This window comes from Spermophilus citellus, assembly GCF_964194105.1.
Source record: "Spermophilus citellus genome assembly, chromosome: 6".
Classification (NCBI taxonomy): Eukaryota; Metazoa; Chordata; class Mammalia; order Rodentia; family Sciuridae; genus Spermophilus; species Spermophilus citellus.
The window spans coordinates 98,320,929-98,333,700 of record NC_138187.1 but is presented as its reverse complement, the minus strand read 5'-3'; the positions used below and the strand labels follow the sequence as shown (position 1 = coordinate 98,333,700).

The 12,772-nt window shown below is 37.9% G+C and overlaps 1 protein-coding gene across 1 annotated transcript in view; it reads right to left on the bottom strand.

The window, feature by feature from the left end:
- Positions 1–12,772, bottom strand: part of LYST (lysosomal trafficking regulator) — a 159,627-nt gene that overhangs the window by 125,846 nt on the left and 21,009 nt on the right. The window contains exons 3-4 of the mRNA XM_081297182.1: positions 8,130–8,328; positions 357–447 (exon numbers count right to left, since the gene is read on the bottom strand). Of these exons, the coding sequence (XP_081153308.1) occupies positions 357–447; positions 8,130–8,321 (283 nt within the window). The 5' untranslated portion in view covers positions 8,322–8,328. The remainder of the gene's footprint in view (positions 1–356; positions 448–8,129; positions 8,329–12,772) is intronic.

Sequence of the window (12,772 nt, the reverse complement as noted above, 5' to 3'; positions counted from 1 at the left end):
AACAGCAATCTTTAAGCAAAGAAACTTTAATTTCTTTCTTCACACTTTCCCACTATCCATTTTTCTGATGTGACATTTCTAGGTTTACTCTCTCAGATAAGTGCTCTGCTTCTTCATATATTTTCTAATCATCATTACCCTAAGTAATTCCCTAACAAGCACCATGGTTTTTGTATTACTGAAAAAAATTTAAAATGTGCTTGCTAAAGAATTTTTCATATTAAGTATAAAATAAATCAAAATTAATATATGCAGAATCTGAAGCTGCACCAACCATTCAGGCAGAAGCAGCTTTTCAGTGGGATTTCCCCCAGTGGGCTGTGGATGATGCCAGTGACAGGCTGAGGGGACCATACCTGCTGCCTGCTGCTCCTGAACAGGTATCTTCCACACAAGGGGCAGCAGTGACAGAAGCAGAGTCAGGAGTTCTTCTCTGCACGTCAACGCCTGTCAGAAACGAAAGAATCCTTTGTGTTCTAAGGGCATAAGATACTTTCCTTCCTAATACCTGTCTTAAAGGGAACCAAAAACACTTTTTATTGAAGAGTTGCATTTGAGAAGCAAGGAATAAAATTAACCTATTGTAAGTCCAATTAAAACTGTGATTCTTTTCCATTTATAATCCTTTCCAATGACAGAAGAATGTGGGAGTATTTGCTGGTATTTAGCACATTCTTGCTGTTATTTCCAAAAATAGCTCTTATTACTACCATGCACCTTGCAAGAATTCCTCACCTACCTATGACAAAACAGATTTCTTAGGTGAAAATGAAAAATTAAGCCCTACTAATTAGCAAAATAATAATAAGTTACTAGAAATTTTTAAGTCTTCATGCAATTAAATGTAAAACTCAAAAATAATTAAACAGAAAATTATGCTATTAAAAAATGATATATATAAAGAGAAAAGGATTTATTAGTGAAGGTAATCTGATAAATATTTACTGCACACTATATCCACAGGACTTACTGTCTTACCCTTTCTGGAGTAAATGGTCCAAGCCCTGGAGAAGGTCCCCTCATTTGGTCCATAAAATACATACAAACAAGAACAACAGAAGGCATGTAGTATGAGTAACTCCCCAGATGTGGTACAGGTAATCAGTTTAGGAGTTCAGGAAAAGGAACACACTTTATTAGAGATATTGACGTAGGACTGGAACTTGAGAGGGAGACCTGGGCCCCCTGGGCCGCAGGTGGTCAAAGATTTAAAGACCAATCAAGTTAGAAGTTATTTCTTACACCACCTGTTGGGAGGGGGTCAGGGTGATACAATCGGATTTGGTACGGGGAGGCAGTTAATATTAGAGGCACAGACACAATCTCCAGTGAGAGAGATGATGACCATCTGAGGTATTCTGACAATACAAATGGTAAAGGAAATAATATTTGAGAAAGTGTAAGGTAGGCCTAAAATGACTTGCAGTTGACTTAGGCATAAGGGAGGGAGGATAAAAGATCTAAAAAGATTCTTCATAATGGCTGATAATGAATCACCAAGACAGGAAATTTATGAGTGATATTAGGCTGGGGTAGAGATGATGGATTCACTTTTTAAACCTGTTGAGTCTGAGATGCCTGTGGAATATCCAAATGCATTTCAGTAGACAAAGGCTATGTATACCTAGAACTTAAGATGTGAATAAAAACACCCAGGAGTCCTGGGTGGAAGTCAAGGGTGTATGTGAGTTCCCAGGGAGAGTGTGCAGAAACACAAGAGGATCCTGAGGAGGACTAGCTCTGGAGGTTTTTAAAGTCAGCACCAGAGAGAAACCTACACACAAGCAGCCTGGCAAAAGAGAAGTGGAGCCCGAGGAACCAAAGAAGAGAGCAGTTCATGAAAAGAGAGGAGAGTTAGCAGGGTCAAAAGCTGTTATTTTTGAACTGTGTCAGACAATGGCTGAAGAGCATTTAGCAAAAGCAGGGTCCCAGTGACCTTAACAAATGCAGCTTTAATGGAGTGACTAGGGGGGAAGTCCCATCACACAATCAGTAAACCACTGTTTAGCCCATCATTCCTGTAGAGTCCTCCTCATCTGCTCTTTATCTTCAATAGATGAACCAGCAGCATTCTAAGGGAGCTTGCAGAAACCTCAAAGATGTGTGAAGCAGCTCTGTGGAATTCGGCTCCTGCTCCACAACAGCACGCTGGCACCTCACCACTGCTGTGTGAGCAGACGCTTCTGCCTGCTCTCCTCTGCACTACATGAGGTCCAAGCACCCTGGCTCCTTCCCACTAGCTAAGGTACTCTGGCCACCTTTGAGGTCCAGCCCTGCAACATCTACTCTGTGAAGCTTCTCCTTCCCCAGCATCCCAAGATGATGGCTCCTCTCCTCAGAACAGCATGCCTATTGGCCTCACTTCACCAAGTGGACTAGTTTTCAGAAAACATAAGCCTTTCAAAGGGATGATATTGCAGCAAGAGCAGATTTTTGGTTTTTGTGCCCTCTGCTGGAATTGCACCCTGAGGAGGACCCGTAGACCATCGGGCAGCCTAGTACAATAGTGAGGAAACAACTCTTGCTTTCACACTCAATTGCCATCATTTCTAACCCTATTCATTACCAGAGCAATGCTCCCTAATCCACTGGACCTATTATTTTTTTAGATATGGTATATTCCCAGGTTTATTTATCTTTTCTGATCCCAAAGAAACCTCATATTTAATTCTGTCCTTTTGGAAGTTATCAAATCTTTTTCTATTATGTGTGGGTACCCTAAAAAACTAGAACTTGCAGTCCTCTATTTCAGATCACCTCCAGTTTTATCTCTCAACATCCACTGGATACACAATAGTCATGGTATCTAGCGGAATGGGGCATACCCTCGGTCCAGCCAAGTGGAATATGCCATACACTGATCTATTCCCTGGTCATCTCTAGGCTATCCAACCTACAGAAATATGACCTTCTAATTTTGGCCAGAGAAGAGATGATGGTACATGAAACATGGCCACCGACTAACTAAAATTCCTCCTGTCAAGTGATGGAGTCTATTTCTCCATCCCTTAAATCAGAGCTGGCCTCATGATTTGCTTTGACCCACAGAAGGCAACCAAAGTGATAAAATGTAGCTTCCTGCAGCTTCTCCCTCACTCTCTTGGAATGCTCCCGCCACATGTAAAGAAGCTGAGCCTGCTGAGAGATGAGAACTACAGCAGCCTGGCCACGAGCCCCATCCAACAGCCCTCCGGCATCTGCTGATTGACTGAAAACCCAGAAGTATGCCTAGCTGACCTACAGGAGCCCAAGTGGCCACTCCAGGGTGAGCCCTGCCTGAGCTGTCAGCTCTGAGTCCCTTGTGGTTCACTGCATGTGCTCTTCTTTCTCCAGCCCTGATGTCCTCAGGCCCCCTCCTGGGAAGCCCATCTCTCAGAAGCACTTGCTGAGGACTCCTCTGCACTTCTCACCTTTGGTCAACACTCCTCCATCTGCCCGTCTCTTCTAAAGCTAAGCGCTCCTGGAAAAGACCGCTGCATGTTTTCATCTCCACTGGCCCACAGTGGGTGCCGAGTGTCAGCTGAGTGAACCAGTGAGCACACTGTGTAGGCACACTCTTCAAAGCCTGCTGTCTTCCTGTCATATGTATTTTCCGTATCACTACAGATAGGCCAATTAGGTAGTACTATAGATAAAAGTGATGATACTACAAAAATATAAAAAGACTAAAGAATTTTACACAGAAAATAGCTGATAATCAAAGAAACTTTTTAAAATGTCTAAATTAAATTTTATTCATCAATGTATAACATCCGTCAGTGAAACTTCATACTTTACTCAGCAAAAAAATCAACAATTTTATCAAATGTTCATACAGTTTAAATATATAACAATGAAATTTTAAACAGTACTATTTATACCACATAGTTATGAATACTGGTCCAATTTTATATATTAATTTTTAGATCATTGTTATTTTCTATCTACTGTGTAAGAATGCAGCTATATATTTATAGTCAGGATATAGAAGAAATCAGAAACCATTATTACCAAATATTACATGGAAAGAATTTTTATGTTGGAAGAGATCCCCAATTCCAATCAAAGGTATCTAAGAAACACCAAGAACCCACATGACATTCAATGGTGAAATAGTGCATGCTTTCCTTGAAGTCAGACACAAGACTAAGATGTCCATTTTCACCTCTTCTACCTGCCTTTGTTCTAGAAGCCAGCACAAAAGGCGTGAAAATAAAATTGGGAAAGAAGTGAAACTATCATTAATCACAGATGAGATTGTTTACATAGAAAACCCTAAGGAAACTACAGAAAATTTTCATGATTTAATAAGTGAATTTAGGGCTGGGGATGTGGCTCAAGCGGTAGCACGCTCGCCTGGCATGCGTGTGACCCGGGTTCGATCCTCAGCACCACATACCAACAAAGATGTTGTGTCCACCGAGAACTAAAAAATAAATATTAAAAATTCTCTCTCTCTCTCTCCTCTCTCACTCTCTCTTTTAAAAAAAAAATAAGTGAATTTAGCAAAGGTCAATATATAAAAAGTAGCTATATTTCTATAAGCAAACAATAGGAAAATTAAAAGTTTAAATGTCATTTATGATAGCGTCAAAAAAGCATAAAATATTTTGAGTAAATTTAACCAAGAAATGTGCAAGATTTCTACATCAAAAACCATAAAATAGCTGGGGTTGTGGCTCAGCAGAAAGCACTCGCCTAGCATTTGTGAGGCCCTGGGTTCAATCTTCAGTGCCATATAAAAATAAATAAATAAAATAAAGCTATGGTGTCCAACTATAACTAAAAAGTAAACATTAAAAAAAACATAAAAATGGGCTGGGGATGTGGCTCAAGTGGTAGCGCGCTCGCCTGGCATGCGTGCGGCCCGGGTTCGATCCTCAGCACCACATACCAACAAAGATGTTGTGTCCGCCGAGAACTAAAAAATAAATATTAAAAATTCTCTCTCTCTCTCTCCTCTCTCACTCTCTCTTTAAAAAAAATAAAATAAAATATTGCTAAAAAGTTGGAAGACCCAACTAAACAGAGATTTTTGCCATGTCCAAGGACTGGCAAATTCAACATTGTTGTCAATTCCTTCCAAAGTGATTTATGGACTCAACATCACGCCCAAGTGAAATAAGGGTGTGCATTTTTGTAGAAGTAAAAAGCTAGATAAAATTTGTATGTAATTGGGAAGAACACAGACAGAAAATATTCTTGAAAAACAAGAATAAGGGGCTGGGATTGTGGCTCAGTGGTAGAGCACTTGCCTAGCACTGGCAGGACCCGGGTTCGATCCTTAGCACCACGTAAAAATAAAAACATTGTGTTGTGTGCATCTACACCTAATATGTGTGTGTGTGTGTGTGTATACACACATATTAAAAAAACAAGAATAAAACTGGTGACCTTCACTACATAATTTCTAGACTTCTTTTATAAAAGCTACAGTAATCAAGATAGTATGGTACTGGGAAACCAGTGAGACAGAAAAGAAAGTCAGGGCGAGATCATCACATGTGGTCAATTGGTTTTCAACAAAGGCACCAAAGTTATCCACTGCAGAAAGAGCAGGCCAATAAGAAGAAACAATGCTGGAACAACTGGATAACTGTATGGGGGAAGGAGGAGGAAAGAACCACAACTCCACAACTCACACCACACACAAATATTAACTCAAATTGTATTACAAATCTAAAGGCAAAAGCAATAACCAAAAAGCTTTTAGGAAAAAAAAAATAGAAAACTAGAAGAATATCTTGCAACTTTGGGATTGCAAGACAAAGATTTCTTAGGACACACATAACAAAATCAGTATTTAAAAAAATCTGCTTTTCTAAAGACACTGTTAAGAAATGACAAGGTCACAGGGCTGGGGTTGTGGCTCAGCGATAGAGTACTCGCCTAGCACTTGCAAGGCCCTGGGTTCAATCCTCAGCACCACATAAAAATAAATAAATAAAAAAATAAAGGTATTGTGTCCAACTACAACTAAAAAATAAATATTTTTTAAAAAGAAAAGAAATGACAAGGCCACAAAAAATACTTGGAACCCAACAAAGATTTGTCTCCAGAATACACAAAGAACTATGACTCGATGATAATCAAATAATCAGACCTTAAAAATAGCACAAAGCAGGACTGGGGTTGTGGCTCAGTGGCAGAGCGCTTGCCTAGCACACATGAGGCACTGGGTTTGATCCTCAGCACCACATAAAAATAAAATAAAAATATTGTGTCCACCTAAAACTAAAACATAAATATATTTTTTTAAATGTCACAAAGCTTGGACATTCATAAAAAAAGATACAACAAACAACAGTCTGTGCTTTCCCATGACTTTAGTTTTGCACTTTTGGTTACCCATAGGCAAGCACAGTTTGAAAATATTAATACTTAATTCCAGAAATAAGTAATTTACCAATTATTAATAACAGTATGTTGTCACAACTGCTCTATTTCATTGTTATTGTTATTAATCTCTTACTGTGTATAATTATAAATTACACCTTACCATAAGTATATATATAGAGGGAAAAAAGAATGTGGAGAAAGTTTGGTATTATCCATGATTTCTGGTATCTACAAGGGCTCTTAGAATGTGTCACCATGGGTAAGGGATGACACGTTATATATACATGCCCAATAGGTACATAAAAAGTGCTCAATATCATCAGTTGTTAGAGAAATGCAAATTAAAACCACAACAAGATTACTAATTTATATTCATTTAAGAATAGCTAATACTAAGAAAACTAGCAATATCAAATATTAGAGAGGCTATAGAACAACTGAAATTCTCATATATTGCTCGTGAGAATAAAAAATGGTCCAACTACTCTGAAAACAGTTTGATAGTTTAAGTTAAGCAAACACCTACTCTTTGACCCAGCAATTGCATGCCTAGATAGTTGCCCATGAGAAATGAAAAATAGCTACATAAAGACTTTTACAAGAATATTCATAGGGGCTGGGGATGTGGCTCAAGCGGTAGCGCGCTCGCCTCGCATGCGTGCAGTCCGGGTTCGATCCTCAGCACCACATACCAACAAAGATGTTGTGTCCGCCGAGAACTAAAAAATAAATATTAAAAATTCTCTCTCTCTCTCTCTCTCTCTCTCTCTCTCTCTCTCTCTCCTCTCTCCTCCCTCCTCTCTCCTCTCTCACTCTCTCTTAAAAAAAAAAAAAGAATATTCATAGCAGGTATATTCATAATAGCCAAACGCATACAACTCAAATGGTTAAACAACAGGAGAATGGTAAAACAAACTTAGGTACATATGACATTTTTAAATATATTTATTAGTAAAATGCATTCAGAGCAAAGAAATTTTTAGTGATGGCTAAGTGCATGTGTAAAGCCAGTAATATTCAATGTGTTTAAAAATGTCATATTAATATTACAGAAACCTTATTATCTTTTAAATCCAAGGTAACTGAAATATTATCTGACCATATTAATTGGTTCCTAAAAGCAGACTGCAGAGTTTTCTTTCCTAAAGTAACATTTTTTCTACTAACATGGAATATTTAATAAATCATATTTAGCTTCAGTTAACTGTGAGTTGCTCAATGCCTTTGCATTTGTTCTCTCATCTACAAAAGGTTAGATGAAGACTGCTTTCTAGCCCCAACTAGCTTTGAAATTCTGTTAATTCTGTAATAAAGAAACAGCAAAACATATGGCCCTACTTCAAGCAAAAATAACAATGTATGAAAAACTAGAGAAATAAACTATAGGACTCAGTAATTAGTGGTTAACACAAAAGAATTCACTGATTTCACTCCCGAATTTCAAGTTCCCAAAGTATAATCCATATTTAACCTTTCAAAAACATATTTTATCTCTATTGAAAATGTGAATTCATATATTTCTGAACTGTAATCTTGTACACCTACCCATAATCATGGTAATCTCACTGCTATTAGGATAAAAAGCACATATATGAAACCACATTAGAAGAAAGGCCATTTGAAACTTTTAAGATATTCCAGATGTTTTGAAAAGTAGTATCCAAATAAACAATGTGTACATAATTGGGGCCATTTTTTTTTTCTGTTGGAGAGACATAAGAGTATTTTATCTCAAAGAGACTCGCAGAAACTATGTAACCCAGAAGTTACCAAGTTGTAATCAATTGTGTTATACTGATGAAAAATGTTACCTGATCAATGAGAGAGTTTAGCTTGGTAAGTAACAGAAATCCTCTCCCATGGACAAGGTACTGCCCAAGGGTTGCCATGTGTGTCTCTTCCTCCTCTTCCTCCCTGGCCTCTGCCCTCTGGACCACTGCATTACAAAGCCGGTTGACGTCGGTCAGAAATTCACGTGCCAATGAGTTACTGTCTGTGCTCATGACCAAACTAAAAAATAAACATTATAAAAAAGGTTAGAAAAATGACTATAAATTTACTTTTTAAATTATGTGTTTTGTTTTTTTTTTAAAAAAAAATATTTTTAGTTGTAGATGGACACAATATCTTTATTATATTTGTTTTATGTGGTGCTAAGAATCAAACCCAGTGCCCCACACATGCTAGGCAAGCACTCTACCAACTGAGCCACAACCCCAGACCTGTTCTGTTTTTAACAGAATTTTTTTTTTAATTTTTTTATTATTTTTTTTTTAATATTTATTTTTTAGTTTTCGGTGGACACAACATCTTTGTTTGTATGTGGTGCAGGATCGAACCCAGGCCGCACGCATGCCAGGCAAGCGCGCTACCGCTTGAGCCACATCCCCAGCCCTTTAACAGAATTTTTGCTTAAAATTTCTAGGCATTGGTCCTAATCTATAATTTTCTCAGGCATGGTTCTGATCTCAAGTACTCCTTCACTAATTGCTACATGGCAAAGTCCCAGGTTTGCAATGCCTGAGCATAGCCAAGAAGGGGTTAAGTGACAACACTTGGAGAGAAGACACTAGTGAGGAATGGCGGTCAAGGTGGGTTCTGACTCTCTTAAACAGAATACAAATAAATCCATTACTTATGCAAAATTTTTCTTGCTTTACATGTTTTAAAACAGAAAGACACACCTGTTAAAAATATAAATTGATTTTTTCATTATTAAATAGAGCCCACAATCAATGGCCCACCCTCCTGAAACTCTAGAATTCAGTTAATGTTGGGACAGGGGGTGGGGGAGATATTCCATAAGATGAGTAAAAAGTCAAAGAATTCCAGTAACTGAAGTTATGCCGATTTACTTCTTAGTATATATTAAAATCAAATGTATAGCAATGTGACATTTTAAATGAAGGAAAATAATAAGGTAAAATAGATACAAGAAGGGGAAAACATATATACAGAACGTGTACAAATTTTCAGAAAGGAAAATCACAAGCAACAATATATCTAAAGAGTTTCAAGGTAGTTTTATCTTGCCAGGCGCCCGTGGCCCATGCATGTAATCCCAGCAACTATGGAGGCTAAGGCAGGAGGATTACAAGTTCCAGGCTAACCTCAGCAACTTAGTGAGATCCTGTCTCAAAATAAAAAATAAAAAAGTCTGGGGATGTAGCTCAGTAAAGTGCTTCTGGGTTCAATCCCTAGTAAACAAAAACAAATAAGTAAATAAAGTTTTATCTTAAGGTTAAAAGTAATTTTAAGACCTCTGATAATCTTTAAATGTTTAACCTAGAGATGTTAAATGATATGACATGCATGCGGCCTTTGGGGGTTAAGACTACTCCACAGTCTGGATGAGAAGGTAGTGGGCCATGTGACTATACCAACTGTCAGGAGGCAGGGACAAGCTCTGGGCCCTCACCAACTGAAGCACACCTGAGTCAGGAGCAGTCAATATAGATGTTTGCTCCAAGATCTAGTTGTATAGTATTGCTTGCAAAGGGATTGGGCAAATTGGGTTCTCTCTCTCTCTTAGGAATTTGAATTAAAGGGTATAGTTGATATGCTGAATGGTCACATAGAGATAAGCCTGTGGTAGCTGAGGCTCACAAGAAGCCAAAGGGATAACAATGAACCAACAAGATACAAAGAGAAGCAGATTAAACACTAAAGGGAGAGGCTGGAGAAATTCCTATACTACCTTGATTTCTGCTTGTGTTAGGGCCTGATAGTTTAATTCCTGGATTCCCACCTGAATTTAAGTATTATTATAATAACAAATAAAATTTGTATATATGTATAAAATAAATATTTTTTATTATTTTTTAATTTTTATTTTGTATTTGCTCTATTAATTCATTCTTTAGATCTTCTTTTAGTTAATTAAACATTTTAATAATCTTTTTTTTTTTTTTTTTTTGGAATTTCACTCACTTCCATATCAGTGGAATCCTCTGTTGAGGGATTGTGAATTTTGGGGGGGGGTTTGTTTGCCTGTTTTCTGATGTTTTCAGAAGTCTTAGACTTGTACATAATTGAGATGGTGGATTCCCCCTTCCTCTTTTATGTGAATGACCTTTTATGTGTAGCTATCTTTTTTATTCTGGGATTTCTCTCTGTTTTTGATGTATGAGAAGATGTCCAAGAGTAGGACCTCAGGTCCCTCTCTGGTTGTTTATCTTTGAGAACTGGTTGTTGGTTTGGGGTTTTTGTATCCCCAATTCCACATGTTGTGTTGGTGAGGCTTAGGTGAGGCTAGATTGTGTGTGGGGTGAGACTTGCTGTCACTTGTCTGAGTTGTGAGTATTGCTTGGAAATAGGACTTCTACTCTGTAAAACTTAAGTGTCCCACTTTCCAGTCCCTCCTAGAGAAAACAAAGAACTCAGAATAACACTAATGTTAGCAACAGGTGTACAGCTTTAAGATAAATACCAGTGTCTACATTGACACCTATAATACTTATTGTCATCTATTCAGAAATGGTGGGGTCAGTATTTAACAATAAAAAAAAATTGTGAACTAGATCAGGTATTAAATAGCAGGTGTCTACTATGTCATCAACTATATTAATCATCACAATGTGAATGGGGTAGGAATTACACAAATTATATAATTCTAATAGTGGAATTATAGCTTCTTAAGTGAAAATATGGTAGAAAGGCAAGAGAAAGTATGACATATTTTGAAAAGTGAACAGAGGAGAGGCAAGAGATAGCAGACGTTGGCTATGAAGAAGGAGAAATAAACTATTAACTAAATGAATAAAAAATAGAAAGGAAAAGGAACAAGAAATTTTGGCTATTAGTGGGGGAAGAGAAGAAGGGGAAATAAGAGGGACAAAAAAATCAAGTCATAAACAAACAAGCAAATATAAGATAAAAACAACTCAAATCCACATATAATTATACCCCACCTAAGTCAAATCAAGATTTAATGATAAACAGGTGCAGAAGAAAGCAATTAAAGTAAAATTCCATATATATATTTTCAAACCTATGTGCAGTAAGCACACACATACCCCCCTATACAAATATATGCACACAAAATCTCACAGAATGGGAAAAATTTAAAAATAATAAAATACAATGAAATTATATTTGAAAAAAATTTAAAGTGAAAACTTTTTAAAATGTTTAAAAAATGGGAATTTGGAAAAAAGATAAGAAAAAAAAAGAAGAAAAATCTTAATGATAAATAAAGAGCTTATTTCTGCTAAAGTGGTCAAAATTGTTGGCAGAGATGGATTTTCATTCTTTATAGTTATTTTTGGGTTCTGACCTGGGGTCACAGGCTGAGGGATGGCAAATTCAATGTATTTGTGTTCTTTACCTAGCTGCCAGCTGTCAAGGCTAGGAAGCAAAGCTGGTTGTAGCATTTCTCAGCTTCCTGTCTCCCTGTGTAGAGTGGGACAGACTAGGGAGTGCTGATGAACTCTGTATTCCTGCAGTGGGGTGCTACAGAGTTTAAATTGGAAATTCCAATTTAGTCCTGGGGTTTAGTCCTGGCTGAACTTGGGAACTCTGTTGGTGGGGATCTGAGATTTGCTCCCTAAATTGCTGGGTGTCTGGATCACTCGGCCATCTAGTAAAATTCACTTTTAAGGCATTGGGACTAACCCTCCACAGGTTTCACTTTCACTGTGATGAATGTGAGTTACCAGGCATCTGCCTTGGAGTGCCACTACAGGTGTCTTCCCAATAGCTCTCACAGGGCACCAGCAACAAAGGGAGCACTCTCTTTCTTTGATATCTGAAGTTTGGATGTTCCAGGCACAATGTCTTTGTACCTGTTTCAGTCAGTCTGGCTCAGGAACACTCTGGGGATCATAATAGGCAACTGCTATGGGTGCTGGCAACTTTTTTTATGAGTTCCTGATCTCCTATCTGTACTCACTGCATCATGGTGCTTATAAATGGTTCCCAAGCCAGCCACCCTGGCTCCTGCCAGACTATCAGCATGTGGGCCAGGTGATTCCCCCACCGACTCTGGGTCCATTAAGATGGGTCTCCCTCTCCACTCCACAGGTCCCCAGGTCTACTTCTTCTCCTGCTGCGCTTCCCTCTCTGCCTGTTCTCCCCTGTCCTCAGCAGCCAAGCTGGTACGTCCCTAATGTATTGGTTAAGTTTGAAGTTTGAAGTTTGAAGTTTCTGACTTTCTGGGTCTCTCTGGTTTCTTTGGCTGTCCAGTATTAAATTTCAGTGAGCTTCCTTCATAAACACCTCACTGAGGTACAGTCCTTCCACACCTGAGGTCTGGTGCTAAGAAGTGTGTCCTTCCTCTACTCCACCATCTTCTCTCTCCCTCTTTTTTTAGACATTTTGAAAAACTTTTCACAAGACATTTTTTACCATTTTTCTCTATTATTTTACTTTTCAATTTGACAAATAAAATCATCCTTAACATATACAGCATATTTTGAAGTATATACACACTACGAAATGGTTAAAACTAGCTAAT